The sequence below is a fragment of the Strigops habroptila genome, chromosome 11 (genome assembly GCF_004027225.2).
Source record: "Strigops habroptila isolate Jane chromosome 11, bStrHab1.2.pri, whole genome shotgun sequence".
Taxonomy (NCBI): domain Eukaryota; kingdom Metazoa; phylum Chordata; class Aves; order Psittaciformes; family Psittacidae; genus Strigops; species Strigops habroptila.
The window spans coordinates 8,173,939-8,190,632 of record NC_046360.1 but is presented as its reverse complement, the minus strand read 5'-3'; the positions used below and the strand labels follow the sequence as shown (position 1 = coordinate 8,190,632).

Sequence of the window (16,694 nt, the reverse complement as noted above, 5' to 3'; positions counted from 1 at the left end):
GGGGCACGGGCCGCTCGCTCAGCGACACCGGGGCTGCCCCATCCCTTCGCCTCTGCCCGCCCGGCCCCCTCAGCAGCCGGGTTTAAGGACCTCCCTCGGCACCGCTCCTCGCTGCCGGGGATTCCTTCCCTCGGCTGGGCTGCCCCGGGGACAGGCTCATGGCGGCGGCGCCGTGACCAGCCCGCGACTTCCGCGGGCACCAGACAAAGGAGCCCGCCCTGCGCCCGGCGCGGCTTCCCCGCTCACGGCCGGCCGCGCCCTCCCGCCGCTTAATCCCGCCCCGCCCTCTCTCATTGGTCCGCTGCCGTGAGGGCGTATGCTTTCCGCATCTCTATTGGCAGAGCGGATTAACATGACAGGGAATTCACCAATGGCTGCCGAGATTTTAAATTCGTGACGGCAGAGTCTGGGAACGCAATTGGCTTGGCGAGCGCGGAGCCCTGCCCGCGGGGACTGCACGGCTTCGAGCAGGCGTTTAAAGATGGCGGCCGCGGCGCGGGGCGGGGGATGGTTTTCCTGAGGCGGCCGAGCTCGCCCCCCGCCACCCCGGACTCGCGGAGCAGCGGCAGGGACACGGGGATGGCTCAGGTGGGTGCTGGCCCCGCGGGGCGGCGCGGGGCGCGGGCACGAATGGGCCTGTGCGGGCAGGAGCCCCTCCGTCCCCACAGGCCGCGGTGCCTGCGGGGGCCGCCGGGCCCGCCGCGCTCCTCACCGCCCGCGCCGCGGGTGGGGGGGACCGTGAGGAGCCTTCCGTGAGCAGCCGGAGCGAACGCACCGACACCGTGCCGCTCGGGCGGGCGAGGAGGTGCTGCCCTACCCGGCGGGCGCTGCCGTGCGGTGCTTCCCCCCGCCCGCGGCCGGAGCGTCCTTCCCTCAGAGCTGCTGTTCTGTTTTGTCCAGGGCGGGTTTTTGTTGGTGTTTGGTTTTGGTTTAGGTTTTTGAGGGGAGAGGTTGGTTGGGGGGGGTGGGGGGGGGAGTTATCCCGTCTCCAGCCACCTCCCTACTCGCTCTCGCCGTAGAGTTGTATTCGGGGTAGCAGAAGGGAAGGGAACGCCATGTCGTTCTCTGTTCCGCACACCTTGTCGGGGTGATGGGGGGTACCAACTCTGGGGAGTTTCTGCAGCGCGGAGTGCCTGGCGGTACGTGTGTGTGTGCCTCGGGGTGAAGGGAGGGCGAGAGGGAGGATTTCCGCTGAGCACATGCGTTGATACGGGGGAGCAGAGCGTGTCTTGCCTCCTGTGTGAAGTTAGGAAGAAAAGGCAGCCCTTCACCAGCGTGTGCGTGCATGCCCGTTCACTGCTGTTAGGTCTGGTGCATTGGGACAGTGAAGATAACGTGGTACGTCTGTAACCTTCAGGATTCTTCTTTATGTGTTCTTTCAGTTAATAGTGAAACAGTTACATTTTTGTCTAAATTATCTTGTTCAGTCTCTAAAAGGTTAGTATCTATTTTCTGTATCTTTTTGGGGCTGGAAAAATAGAGTGTTCTCTTCTGCACCCCTTTTCCTTAGGCTACAGAGAGGTTACTTGTAAAGTCTGTTTTCTCGCTTAGGTGGGCCCTGTAACATCCAGGCATCACTCTCTCATAAACTGGGATGGAGGGCTTGCTGTGTGAACCCATTCAATGTATTTTCTTCTTCAGGATGTGCGTTAGAGATGTTGGAGTTAAATCTTTAGTTTTTCTCTTGCGAGTGAACCTCTTCGCCCTTCTCATTAGGGAACTAAACTTAAGGGTTCCGATTTTGCATTCTGGATAAGGAGTTAGGTCACTAGTTCTTTTGGGCAGCTCCTTTTGACTGTCAGGATTATTTTGCCTTTTTACAGGATGAGAGGGGAATTTGGCTCATTGTGTCTGTTGTTTCTTTTCACAAGTAAGAAGCTATTTGTCATGTGAAAAGAAGAATGTGGTTTTTCTCCTGCCTAGGCTCTGATTTGCGGACTTCTTTAAAAAGTTTCTTGTTTTACACAACTAATTGAAACCCCCTAAACCCTGCCAGAAAACTGGTCAAGCTATAAAAGCAGCAACTGCTTTGCCGTTTCTGAGGGTGCCTTTCCAAAATGACGTACTCTGTTCATTCTGAAATGGGATGAAGTCTTAGGCACTAGGCATGTTTTCAGTCTTGTCTGTATTTGCCACTGATAATCTTATGGTTGGGCCCAAACTGCATTTTCTTAAACCGCCTTGATGACTTACACAGTGTTTTTCCTTCAGAATCTTTCTATTTTGAAGCTTATAATGGGGAGAGAAAGGAGTTCTGGTATGTAGTAGCTAACTTGGAGAACATTTTTTATCTGAAGCTTCTTGTTCTGATTTAAAGAAAATAAATTCAGTCCCACTTTTTTTAGCAGTTGATAATAAATAGGATTAATTTGGGTTTAGGACCATGTATCAAAAAGATAAACTAGGTATAGGTATAATAAGAAGAAGGTGGATAATTGTGGAGTGGATCTTCACGCATGTTGCCTCATGAATCCTGCTCTGCAGAAGTGCTATTTGGAGGCAGAGGATGAGGAGGAGGCCGTTGTATTTGGGTAGCAAATAAGGAGAGTTTGCTCTGAGCCACTGTTCTTTTGGGGATCCAGTGAATGTGAAGTAAGCAGTTTCTGACAAGGAACCCAGTTTCTTTATAAAAGTGATTTTTGGAGAGAGAATCTCTGGTATGCTGTTCCATGTTCCTGATTGCAGCTGCAGGTATTCATGAAGAAAATATGTTCTTTCTTGAACTCACTTGTGAGACTGCCAATACGCTGTGCAGTGAAGGGGATTCCTCTTTGAGTTGGGCCAGTGCTGGTTACAAGTTCTAAGATTGTGGTCTTTTCCTGTCTTGGAAGGAGGTACCCTTTTCTCTCTACTTCCCCCCTCCATGTTCTGGTTGTGGGCATAGGCAGTGGTACTTATTAACAAAGAGTTTTTCTTTCTGCCCTAAAAATCTATAAGATAACCAAGCCAAGCCATTGCTTTTGTGTAGTTTGACCTGTGTAGTTTGCTACATTACATCTAAATGTCTGCCATGTATGTGCTTCTCTGAGTTTACTTCGTGATGTGAAACTTCTTCAAATGATCTGCTAAAATAAGAGCAAGCACCTAAAAATGTGAAATTTCCATGTCCTGGTGATCAGCAGAGCATGAGCTGTGCATTCATGTTGTCAGTGTCTTGTACTGGCTTTTGCAGCTGTCAGTGGTGTTCCATATGTCTTTAAGGAGTCCTTATGGAAACTCTCAATGGAACTTGGTGGAGCCTTGGAGAATAAAATCTGTTCTTTCAGGGCAAGCTAATTGAGGCTGAGAATAGGCAGACCAACTTATACTGTATGCTAATATGACATGACCTAGAGTATGGAAAGTCTGGTTTTACATGTGGTGATTGTGTTCCCTTGATGTAATTCCATTTTGGCTGTTTGTTTGGCTCATCTAACTCATCCTTTTAGGATTTATCCCTTTTGTCTTTTTAAAATATTTGATATCTAAGGGAAAATCCTTATTGGTTTTGTTGGTTTCGTCATGTGTTTTTTTCCAGCCCTGATGTAAAAGGCGTATTGTAACATCAGTTGGCAAAAAAGTACATGGGAATTGGACCTGTGTTACTCTGCTTCTCCCTGGCTTTTTGTAGTTCATAGGGAGGTATTGTAGCCCACTGTAACTGTAGAGCTGCCAGCCTCTGTTATCTTACCCTAGGGATGTGGCACGTTTGTGGCTAGAAGTGCAAAAGCTAGCTTGAACTCATCTCGGTCTGGTACTTTTTCTGGCCACAGTATGTGTACTGAGAAGTAGATAATCCCTGGCAGTGATTTGGAATGCTCTTCATTATTTTCAAGGCCAACAAGCAAGGGAAGACAACAAGAATTTAATTGTTAATAGTGCTTGAATAGAATAATGAGATGTCTCTTCCACAAAGAGCGGAGGTGTCGTATCAGCGAACTACCAGAGCTAGGCAGGTAAAGATTAATTTCTTGTGTTTTGACATGGGTGGTATTAAAACACTCTTTAGCGTAGGAGCAGGATGTATATCAGGGTTGTGGAAACTGCCTTCACAGTCATGTCTTAAGACTTGTCAAAAACAGGTTTTCTATTTGGGCCAGGCAGCCCCTTGGTCATATGGGAAGATGGGCCCTTTCAAATTCGAGAATACCAATGTCAGTATGTAATTTCTGTGTAAGTTACTTGTGTTTGCTCTTTTCAGGAGTCTTCTAAAGACTCTGAGGTTGGAAAATTAGATTACTTAAGCATTTCAGTTTCCAGGAGTTACTGAACTTGTACTGTGACTTTTGATTCTTTTGTTCAGAATTAACAAGGAATACACAAATGATTTATTGTGAAGAACTTAATAATTTGTCTTTCTTTTTAATCTGAAGATGAGGAAGGGGGAAGGTTATTACCCAAATGTATTTCTAGAGGTGTTCTGTGTAACATAAGGTGTCTCAGAACCTGTTGAAAGAAGAAGGAATTGATCACTGCTTGGGTGATTGTATGAACATCTTGTAGGATGGAATGGATTTATATGTATAGAACTGCTTGTTTTACTGGTGAATGAGCTGTTTTTCATTCAGCAAAGTAATATGTTTGTAGCAAAGAAGATGGGATTATTTTAGCGCTTTTATCAAAATGGAGGCTTTTTCCTTAGTTATTCCATAGTGCATGTCAAACTCGTGTATTGCATGTGTTACAGTCTTGAATTTATTTAAAAACAAGCCTCCTACAAAATATGAACTTTGCTGCTGCCCCAACAAAACTTTCTTTATTTCCAAATCACTAAAATAAGAGTTTGCTTTGTTGTATATTTTGCTTCCCTCCAGCTTCCAGGTAGGTAGCTTCTGTATGTTGCTATGTATGGTTTTTACTCCCGTTATAACTCTCGGTTCCCAGCTTCCTGCCTTGCCCCCGTTGGTGTTTGGTTATTGCTGTCGGTTTGTTCTGTCTGGGCTGGCATAGAGATCCATTAGAGAATTATATTTGGCTTCTGTAAGTCCCTCATGACAACCCAGGCGTTCAGTCCTGTTGCCGTCAAATGTCACGCAGCAACACTAAGGGCTTGCAGCTTGTCTTACTGGAAGCCTTGGGTAGACTTTCTCTACTACCTGGAAATCCTTTGAACAGAGCAGATTCAGCCGCTGGCTGTCTTGAGCAAAGTAACACTGCTTTATTTGTAGATGGTAGGCATATTTAAGCCCAGTTTGGGGTGGCATGGAGGGACTTGGAGAAACCAAAATAGCAGGTAAGAAATTATGCTTCCTTTCCCCAGGTGTTTGTAGTGCTGCTCAGGTGACAAAAGTATAATTGAAGAAGCCATTATAGAAGTGGTAGGAAGAACCCATTTAATGTGAAAAACCCCAGACAAACCCAAAATACACACCGCCACCCCCTGTAAAATTTCTTAGAGCAATCGAATGTTTTTGTGAGGTTAAGTTACCTAAACCACTGGCTTCTAAGTGCCTTCCAGAATTAACTGAGCTTTAATGCTGTGTGTCTGGGCCTGAGAATTATGTAGTCCCACAATAGCATGGAATGAAGTTCAAATCTCTAGTATCTGGTTATCTAGACAGTAATTTCTGTGAGTTTTTAGTAAATTATGAGATTTCCTGTTAAAACTTCCAGTGAGATTTCAAAAATATCAAATAACTTAAACTTTCAAAAAGCCACGTCTTATGAGCCCCTACTTGTTACAGTCCTGTTGGTTTTGCAGATTGTCTTAAACTGTAAATTACTCTTTCTGCTGCATGGGTAAGTATGGCTCCATACCAGGTTATTTCAAATAGGGGGAGAATCCCCCCAAAACACACAGGTTTTAGTCCGCTCTCTACAAAAGCCATGGTTAATGCCCTGCCTGTAACCCAGCAGAGATAGTCAACAGATTGTACAGGCAACTACATGTTGGCGAATTCTTGTGGAGGTGCATAGATCAAACAGTAAAACCAATCTCATTTCAGCCTCATTCAGAAAGCACATGCCCCGCTTTTGTCACTGTAAAAAAAAGTCACTCTTAGTTCTACTTGAAATTTCTGCCTGAAGGAGTGATGTTTTTGCTTTTTGGCGGGACACTATTTCCATTTTTTTAGTATCTTTTTCTGTGACAAAGACTTTCTTTTTTTTTTTCTTCTTATAGGTTGAAAGAGGAAAGGGAGAGCTGCTTGTCCAATGAAGATGCAGTCTTAGTCTTCAGCTATTTAAGCTGAATGCATTGTGATTTCCAATAATTGAGACAGTGATTCTGAAAGCTGTCTACATTAATGAAAAGAACAATGTAGTCAGCTTAACTGAATCATCAGTGTTGCATATTGACTAGAACATGATAAACCAATCTTGATGGACTTATGCATGTTAGGAATATAGATACAAACATTTATTAAAGCATTGTGTTTTTTAAAAACAGTAGTTTTAAAAAATGGAGAAATATGAAAATGTACCACCCCTCCCTAAAGAACCTGCAAGAGAAATGAATGTGGAGAATCACACTTGTCCCCCACCTCTGCCGCCTAACGAACAGCCTCCACCACCTCCCCTGCAAACGTCCAGTGACGCAGAGGTAATGGACGTTGGCTCTGGTGGTGATGGACAGTCAGATACCCCTGCTGGGGACACGCACAGTATCTGCAGAACACAGCTTCTCACAAAGGGATCTGCCTGCTACAAAAGTCGTCTTATAGTAGACCCTAACAATAGTGACCAAAGCCCAAGAACTGCTCGTCATGCACCGTCAGTTCGAAAGTTCACCCCAGATCTTAAGTTACTTAAAGATGTAAAAATTAGCGTTAGCTTTACAGAAAGCTGCAAAAGCAAAGATAGGAAAGTTCTGTACACTGGAGTTGAGCAGGATTATAAGGCAGATACAGATTTTGGTATTAATAATGTCAACGGGGATTTGCATGTGTGTCCTTTCGGTGGTAGTAATGGTAAAGCTGTAGGAACAGGGGGTGAAAATGATGACAAGAAGGATGATGAAAATGATATTGATCAGGAAAAGAGAGTAGAATATGCAGTTCTGGATGAGCTAGAAGATTTTACCGACAATTTGATGGAAATAGATGAAGAAGGAGGAGGGTTCACATCTAAAGCAATCGTTCAAAGAGATAAAGTGGATGAAGAAACCTTGAATTACTCGTACGAGGTAAGTAAAGCCAAAGGTTTTTGGTGGGTGAGAGGCTTCTAAGTGGCTAGGGAAAAATATGCAAAGATGTCCACTTAAACAGTCTCTTCTGGAAATGTGCAGTGCTTGAGTCAAAAATGTGGAATTTTCAGGGACAGAACTTTGGCTGAAAACCTTTGTAAATTGTCTTGATCAACTTCTGAGTTGTGTGGCAGCTTCTATAGTCTTATTTAAAAAATAACATTTAAAACGCTTCTTAGACAATTGCAGCTCTTTATGTCATGAAAAATACCAGTTCTCACTTACAAAATCTTATTTTCTTATTTTTCAGTCTTTTTTACTGGAATCATTGGAAAATTCTAGTTTCTCTCTGTATGGAAGTACATAGTGAAAATATATTCTCTCTCTTTGCAAGGGGAAAGGGAGGCTATAGACCCATAAGGATAGTGTCTGATGAAGTCTCTTTCAGGATGACTTTGATAATGATGTGGATGCTCTGCTGGAAGAGGGTCTTCGAGCACCCAAAACAAGGAGACTAGAAAATGAGAAATATGCTGGTGAAAGTGATCACCAGTCTGATGGAGAAACAAGTGTGCAGCCAATGATGACCAAAATTAAAACTGTACTTAAAAGTAAGTTAATGTTCATTAAATATATATTCATTTCTTGTGTGGCTTATCTATAGAACAAAAGTATATCAGCAAGCAAAGTGTAGGATAGCAGTTCTTGTGAAATGGTTAATATGTTACAGAACTTCATCGTTTGAAGGCTTCTTACTATAGGATATGATTTTTCACGTTCCTGAACAGCAAAGTTGATTCTGGGGAGTGCTTTTGATCTCCATGTGCTGTATATAATGAGAATGTATTGTAGTGTCTGGATTTGTGAGAAACTATGAAGAATGTTACCTCTGGTGGGGAGGTGAACAAGGATGATCTGGGGGTTTTCACTTCAATACTGTGAAAATAGTTGAAGACTATTCATGGTACTTGTGAACTTGATCCTTGCTTGTATTGTGCTTAAGCTGAAAAACATCACAGGAAAGCTCAAGCTTACAGCCTAGCTCATTGCTGGCTGTTTGGGTCTGGGGGTCTGGTGGTGTCCCAATGCAAATTTATCCTTGAGTGTCAAGTACAGAAAATTTTAATGGAAAACTCAGTTGTTTCAAAAGCAAGTATGACTTTTAAATAGTGATGCTTGTGATGATATAAATACATAAAGAAGATTAAAGAGAAGAGAAAATTCACTGGTGAAATGAACAAATCAGTCTGTATAGAAATTAGTGCTACAATTGCTTTTCAGTTGTAAACATAATGGAAGCTGTAATTTCACAGGATTTAATGTGGCTTAGAAGCGTATGCCTTTTTATTAAAGCAAAACAAAATCTGTTTTCGTCTTGTTTCAGTGTCATTTTATCCTTTGAGACAGAAAAAGCAATAAAAATAAGAACTGTTTCTTTTTCTGTTTGTCTAAGCAGTCTGTCCCAGTTTAAAGCCATTCTTTGCTTTAAAGGTCGTGGCCGCCCTCCTACAGAACCTTTGCCAGATGGATGGATCATGACATTCCATAACTCGGGCATTCCTGTATATCTGCACAGGGAATCTAGAGTTGTTACCTGGTCTAGACCTTATTTCTTGGGAACAGGAAGCATAAGGGTGAGAGCTGTCAATTACTTAAATACTTACCGAGATTTAAAGATGAGGTATGTTCCTGCAAACAGATGACTGTTTTCCTACTTTAGCAGATTTCTTTCCAGTGTTAGAATTAAGGTATTTGAAAAATGAACTCCTCTGTTTTCTGAAAATATAGTATGATTTTTCTTAGTGTTTTGTTTTTCAGTTTTTGCAATGAGTTTGGGCAGTTAAAATGAATTAAATAGTCTTGTTTGATGCCTTCGTTCTAATGTATGGCTGCAAAATGTGGGGTTTATTCCACCAAGAAATATATTTAGATCATTTATTTGAAGCTATAAACCAGCCTGAGCTGTGGCTTATGGTCCACATTCCAGAAGTAAGCATGTGACACTGCACCCAAGGAATTTGCACAAATTGGATTTAATACCATAGGCTTATACCCCAAGAGAGCTCAATGGGTTTTGTGAAAGCATGTAGTATTTCCAAGTGATTGAACAGAATATAGCTTGGATCTGAAACAACAAACATGCTTTGACGGTTAGTATCAGTGTTACACAGTGCCAAGATACCGTAGGAGTGGATGTACTCGGACCTTGAGTAGAATAAGATAGCTGACCAAAGAGAAGCTTGAGCATAGAATAAATAAAAGTAACTTCCATCTTGATAATATATTTTGGTTTTGATTTTTGCTGTTGGTGACCTTGAGGTACTGAAACCCCCTGTATTTTCTATTTGCAGAAACATGATCCTCCCCTTACTAGCATTCCCTGCTTTCATTACAAAAAAATGAAGGAAAATGAGGAAAGGGAACAAAACAATGACATAACCCCAAATGGGGAAGTATCACCTGTAAAGCATCTAGATAAATCTTCAGAACTGGACTGCCAAACAGAAGAACCGGATTCCACTGCTGCTGACTCTGGGCCTTTAGATGAGAAAGACCCCACAGGGGGAGATGCAGCACAAGGAGCCTTAGGACAAGTTAAGGCCAAAGTTGAAGTATGTAAAGATGAATCTGTAGGTATGTATGGAAAGTGGAGTCTTTTCTAGGCTGGAGCTGGGGTAATGGCATTTAGGATGCATATGCTTTATTCCAGATTTGGTAACTGAATGATACCTTGCCCGAGATCGAGTGGTCAGTTGTCTTTCTGCATAGTTTTTTTGTATGCAGAGATCTGGAAAAATAGGTCCAGTATTAGAAATAAAGTTTGATTTTTAACAGCAGGAGAAACAGTGGAGGCTTTTGCTGAAGGCTTGAGAGTCCATGTGCAAAGGGTTTACACACAAAAATGTGAAAATTAGGAAGTTTAGTCCTGTAGATTTTATCTTAGTTTAAGAATCAGTTAAATCAATAGGTACATATGAATTGGTGTTGTCAAGTGTGTTTGTCTGACTTCTTTAAGTAGGCTGTTCTATGCAGTCTCTATACTGCATTACATTACTGAATTACATCTATTTTCAGTATGATCTCTTAAGGTAAATGATGCAGTTGTGCAAATAAATTTAAGTCTAGCAGAATAAGTCATGTAAATATAATTGCACTGACGCAGAGGGGTGTGATGCTTCATTATTGTATTTATGCAAGTCTGATAGCATTTACACACAAAGCTGCCTAAAGAAGTCATGCTGAAATCACAGCCAAACTTATAGAGGAACCTGGAGAGAAAGCTCATGTGCCACTTACCACAAACTACTACATACCTGAGAGTGCCATCCAAGTAACGTACTGCTGCTCAGAGTATTGATATGACTGTAGTCTGCCACTTATCTTTGTAGTGTTCAGACGTAACACTTGTTATGTCTGTCCTTGCTCAGTCTAGAACATGACAAAAGATTAAAAAAAAAAAATAAATCAGTGTTTAGCAGCAAAACTCAGTTATTTTCTACATGAAGTTCATCTGTCTGTCTCTCTCTCTAAATAGGATCAGTTCTGTGTTACTGAAAACAAAATACTGAGTGCTCAAGTATAAGTGTGACTTGCATGTGGAGTGCCTTGTGGAAGGAAACAATACCAGCAGCTTGCTTTTGTTTGCTTACATCTTGGGATGCTGCTCTTTACTTTTGCTGATTACATCTGCAAAGATATCCTATAAAGGAGAAGCAGCTGTACTTCGGGGGGGACGACGACAGTGTTTTAGTACTCTGTATGTGAAGATGAATATGTTAAATCCTGTTTAGAGGCCAGAGGTTACACACGGAGTATCATTATGTAGCGTTTCGTGGCAGCTGTAGTCAGTTTAGGCTTCAGGAAACTGAGTCTAATAGCGTAACTGCTGTTGCTCGCTGTACACTTTGCTTCAGGTACTGAGGTGAATAGGTGATGAAATGGAGCAATGACTAGTGTTTCGTTACAGATTGTTGGGTATTACACTAGTTCTGGCTTAGTAAAATTTTCAAGTGACAGAATAAAATGCTCCCTCTCCCCATTTTCTAGTTTGCACAAATATTTTGCACTCGACCCAGTAACAGGAGAACTTGTAATTAGTTCTGTTAGTATAAGATAGTATCTTAACCTTGAGTATGTTACTTTTGCTCCTAGTCTAAAGAAGTAATTATGTTTAAAACAGTGGAAGTAGCGAACTTAATGCTTGCTAAGTGGTAAAGTAGAGAGAGTAACTTTTTGTATCTCTCAGATCTGGAAGATTTTAGACGCTATCTTGAAAAGCGTTTTGACTTTGAACAAGTTACTGTAAAAAAGTTCAGAACCTGGGCTGAGAGACGGCAATTCAACCGCGAGATGAAGCGCAAACAGGCAGAATCCGAGCGGCCCATTCTGCCTGCCAACCAGAAACTCATTACCTTGTCTGTGCAAGATGCACCTACAAAGAAAGGTTAGTTTGTCTACCTGTACTTCAAATAGTCTATATCAAAGACTAATTGCTGTTCTAAGCTTGACTGAGAAGAAAAAAATCCTGTAATTAGTCCACTTTCTTGTTCTAGAATTCTGTGTGCTTAAATCACACTGCATAGTAAAGGAAGAATACTGTCAAAACATACTTACTATTAAAAAGAATAATTCCTAAATGAAAGGATTTGTATTTAAGGTTGCAGTCCTGGTAACTGGTGGCTAACCTTCAGCTACTTGTTACTGTTGGTTGCTACTGAAAATCCTTCTGTCTAGTCACTCAATCCTACTGCCTTCTCAGTTCTGTACCAGTTTTAACTGGTCCCGCGTTACAGACTGGATATAAATGCCAGATTGATCCAGATTAAACCTTACAATTAAAAATAGTAATTTAAAGCAATCTGATGGATACAGTTAAAGAACTGTGTGTGCAGTTGCTTCCTGCGGTGTGAGGAGTAGCACTTTACCCCTTGGAGCTCTTATTTATTTACTTGTAGTAGAAATTGTCTTTTAAAGACTGGAACTACTCAGCTCTCTTCTCTCCCTGTATTTTTTTTTTCTTTTGTAGAATTTGTCATTAATCCCAATGGGAAGTCTGAAGTTTGCATACTGCACGAATATATGCAACGAGTCCTAAAGGTTCGCCCTGTTTACAATTTCTTCGAATGTGGTAAGTCTATTACGTTTTTTTAAGCCCTTCAAAACAACTTGTGGTCCATTAACTCATGCTTGGGTATCTTAAACCACCAAGCAAGCAAACCCAACGATCAAAGAATGGACGTTTTTCCTAAGGAATGTCTTGAAAGTCTGTCGTGAGTCTGACTCTAGCTAGGAAACATCTTCTGTATGGATTTTAAGGATAAGAGTGATCTTGCATTTAAAATAACAATATGGGGTTTTGATTGGAAAACTTATGCCTTAGTGAAAATGGATTTGTGTAGCTTACTAGCATATAAAAGGACCATCAATACAACACGTGCAATTACAGCTCTGACTGTGCACAATATTTGCTTAATTTTCTTGTCATTGATGTCCAGAAAATCCGATTGTGGCATGTGGTGTTTTAGTGAATCACCAGAGTCCTGAGGAAAAAAATGCAACAAGTTAAATACTAAACCCAGATAGTTTCTGGAGAGAAATGTGTAGGTCTGCAATTGTGAAGCTGTTAGGAATTTCTAAGATTTCTGCAGATACATCCCCTCTCTAAAGCTGCAGGAATTTGAGATATATTTGTGGGGTTTTTTTTCTGTTCTGATTTTCTTCTAATTATCTAAAAAATCTACTGTATATTATGGAGAGTTTTAAAATCCTTTATCTGTTCAAGTTATTGACTATTATGGTGGTTGTGTCATGGAGGTTTGTATTTAAACCCCATCATCCTAAGAGAATTATGTAGTATAAATTGATGTTAAATATTTGAAAGGGAACCAGAAGTAGCTGTGTAGACTATCTTGTCGTGTGACTGCTCTCTAAGGTCACTGATAAGTTATCATTAATATTAGTAAAGTAAAAATAACTTAAAGAGGCTATGTTGTTCCATGATAAGAGTGGAATTTATGTGCAATGCTGGGGGGATATATGTTTGTGCATTTTAAACAGCTTTAATTTTACCCTGTGCCAGTGGTGTGAGAGGTTTGGTAGTTCGTGACTTAGGCTCTGCCAAGAGCATGTAAGTGATGCCAGTGCTCAGAAAAACAAAAACTGAGGGAGAATTTTATTCTAGATCAGTACTGTGGGGGAATGCACTTGATGCTTAATAAAGAATCTAAATGTATGTGGTATATATAACTGGAGTGAAATGAATGTTGGGTTTTTTTCCTGTAAATTCCAGCCAGATTGCCTTATCTAGCTGCATCTGAGATTGCTTTACAAAGTGGTATAGCAAATGTTCCTTGCACTTTGTCTTTTGATGGGTTTTTGAAGGGATACCGTACAACAAAGCTAAAAATCCTACCTTTTTCAGCTTGAAAGGATTAAGTCCTGCAGTGATGATCCAAGGAATTACAAGTCATCTTAGTTCAGTGTGGAATCTATTCCAGATTATTATTCGTATTACTCAGTAATTATCCAGAATTATGTTATTCCTATTGCTGTAACTGAATTTTCAATATCAGAATATGTAGCAGTTTTATTTACACTGATGCAGAACACTTTGGAATTAACATTTGAATTCTGGCAGATTACAAATGATCTCTTAAAATTTAAAAGTTCTTCACTTGGAAGAATGAATACATGGTAGCAAGTCTCTGTTAATGGAAAACCCTGTTAGTTTTTCATATACTGGAGTAAGCAATTCTTCTGTCTTTCTGAAGAGTAAACAATTTCCATCCCTCTTGAAGCTGAAATGAAGAAGGAAAACTAATCCTGATAGTGATGATATTTCATGTTCATGATGAGTGTTTTACATTGGGAGTTCTGAAAAGCTTTCTTTTTCTTTCCTCCTCCATTTCCAGAGAACCCAAGTGAACCTTTTGGAGCCTCAGTGATTATTGATGGAGTTACTTACGGGGCAGGAACTGCCAGCAGCAAAAAACTTGCCAAGAATAAAGCTGGTTAGTTTTTTTTCTTTTTTAATACCAGCTGCTGAATTATTTATGTGTTTTCATTTCTGCTTTGCAGATGACACATTTGCAATAGTGAGTAGGAGTCATAGGCAGAGAAGGTCTCTTGGTAAAAGAGATGAGTACTGTAGCAGAAACTTTTCTGACAACCCTGGGTTCAGCAGTGTACTAGGATAGAAAACAATGAAGAAACTTGAGATGTTAACTGCTGATGTGTGCTGAGTGGCTGTAAGAGCATCTGTCTCTAATGATCAAACCAGTAAGAACATGTTGGGACTTTTATATTTATACTGTCACCTGTGATACAAACACCCAGTGTATGGATTTCAGCAAAATGTAAATCTTTGTCCTCCTTTAAAAACAAACCAGAAAATCCATCAAGCTTTTGGATGTTGTGGTTCTCTTTCTGGTAATAAACCAACTGCACTGAACTATGTGATTATTGAATTCCAAGTACTTCATTAATTAGTTCTAATTGTGTAAGTCTGTAATAAAGGTGAGAATGTGTCTTGACACTTCTTCTTACTGATCTCCAGATTTAAATGTCTTTTTTAGGATCAATTAAAACCAACTTCTCAAAATGTAAAGATGTGTAATATACCTGTGGTACTTTCTGCACTTGTGAAATATGTCAGTGTAGCTGAGTGACAAAAAGCCAGGCCAGAATTGTTTGTGCATGAGAAAAAGGTATTTAGCTGTGAAAATTTAGGCTAATTCTGGGTGTGGTTTTTGTAGAATACCAGGGTTCTGAGAGCCCTGGTGATACAGGGCTAGGATTTGGCTGTAACAACTAAGGGATGATAGCACCTCTCTAATTTTAGGTCCTAGGGTTCTATATCACTTTTAAAATGGGATTTGATTGTAATCTTTTTCCTTTCATAGGCATTTGCAAAAAGAAGTTTCTTAGTTTAATTAATTGTAGGACTTTTTATTATCAACTTGAAATAGTAGATTCCCCCCCCCCCATAAAGTGCAGGTGAATGTACTCCTTACAAAAAGATGCCAGTCTTACCTGTAAAGTTGTTTTCTAACACGAGTGGATATTTCTAGGAGAGATGTGAGGATTGCTTCAAGAGTGCTGCGTTCTGCTGTTGCTCTTTACCATCATGGTTTAAAATAAGTGTAATCAAGATGTTCAATCATTTTCTGCAGCTCGAGCTACACTGGAAATCCTTATTCCTGACTTTGTTAAACAGACCTCTGAGGAGAAGCCCAAAGACAGTGAAGAACTTGAGGTACTGAACTCCGGCAGCCGGCTGTCATTGCTGGAGTTGGCTTTTAAATCATGACCCCTTCAGTGTTAGAAATATTAATGACAACTGATAACGTTGTTTTCTCAGTCAGATGGAAATGTGAAATGCTTCATTTCTAGCAAAGTCTATGGCAGTGACAATGCTTTTTTTTTTTTTTTTTTTTTTAACTGTATTGTATGCCCGGGACTACTGAAATGGTCATTAAGAAAACACAGACAATTTTTCCCCTGGTTTTAAAAGAACACCCATTGGAACATTTTGTATTTTATGTTTTCTTTTATAATAAACCCCAGCATTTTGGTAAGTAGAATTTCATAATTCACTAAAACAAATAAAATGTCCTGAGGGCATGTCCTTGTTTTAACCAAGGCAGGAAGAACAGATGATAAAGGATTTCTGAGATTGTCATTTTTATGACCATGTTGTAGAATGTAAAATTGGAATTATTTAGATTTCTGCCTGCAAATATATTTTAAATGTGTCAGGTTTAATGTTGTTGGTAAATAGCTTCATTATGGATTTAGAAATACTTTTTCAAGTATTAAGCAGAGAGTAACAGGATTTGTTCCATGTTGCAAAGGAGAAATGATGTTGAAGAACAGTACTAAGGTCATTTATGCAAAAGAGGAATAACCCTTTTCAATTCCTTCGTAGTATTTTAACCATATCAGTATTGAGGACTCACGGGTATATGAACTCACCAGTAAAGCTGGACTGTTGTCTCCATATCAGATTCTCCATGAGTGCCTTAAAAGGTAAGGCTGCAGAGTGAGGGGCACATGCTGCTGTGTGCAGGTGTTTGGGTTGGGGCACGTTGCTTGGTTGCGGGTGGGATGTCTGTGGGCTGGCCAAGCTTTCTGCCCCTACTGTGGCTGTAAGGGGTATGGCGTGGGCAGAGCTTGTTAATGCTGTATCTTCCTTTAATTTGTATTTGCTGTTTATGCCTCTTGTCTTCTGAGATCAGAAGTCAGTTGTGGGGCAGAGGAGTATATTTGGGTTTTGTTTATACAGACTTTGTTTATACAGACCATTCAAGTTATTGATCTAAACCCAAACTCTCTATTAATTAACATCTAAACATTTATTATTAGTGTACTTAATTCTGTTGCAATGACTGTCAAAGATAACCGCAACCACTTCAGCTGGTTTTAGTTTTACTTAGTATATGATACTGATTTTGTTTGTACTTAAGAAACCACGGAATGGGTGACACAACCATAAAGTTTGAAGTGATTCCTGGTAAAAATCAGAAGAGTGAATATGTCATGACTTGTGGCAAGCACACGGTGCGAGGCTGGTGTAAGTACAGTACTTAATGTG

General features: G+C 40.6%; 1 protein-coding gene across 2 annotated transcripts in view; it reads left to right on the top strand.

Annotated features, from left to right (window-relative positions):
• Window positions 1–443: 443 nt before the first annotated feature.
• Window positions 444–16,694, top strand: part of DGCR8 (DGCR8 microprocessor complex subunit) — a 21,254-nt gene continuing 5,003 nt past the window's right edge. The window contains exons 1-11 of one of the 2 annotated variants that reach the window (XM_030500600.2): window positions 460–588; window positions 6,101–7,102; window positions 7,551–7,713; window positions 8,594–8,736; window positions 9,454–9,736; window positions 11,349–11,546; window positions 12,129–12,230; window positions 14,014–14,112; window positions 15,274–15,356; window positions 16,029–16,129; window positions 16,567–16,673. In XM_030500600.2, coding sequence (XP_030356460.1) covers window positions 6,380–7,102; window positions 7,551–7,713; window positions 8,594–8,736; window positions 9,454–9,736; window positions 11,349–11,546; window positions 12,129–12,230; window positions 14,014–14,112; window positions 15,274–15,356; window positions 16,029–16,129; window positions 16,567–16,673 — 2,002 coding nt within the window. In that variant the 5' untranslated portion in view covers window positions 460–588; window positions 6,101–6,379. Of the gene's footprint in view, window positions 589–6,100; window positions 7,103–7,550; window positions 7,714–8,593; window positions 8,737–9,453; window positions 9,737–11,348; window positions 11,547–12,128; window positions 12,231–14,013; window positions 14,113–15,273; window positions 15,357–16,028; window positions 16,130–16,566; window positions 16,674–16,694 lie in introns of both variants that reach the window. The other variant, XM_030500601.1, reaches the window with a different exon arrangement.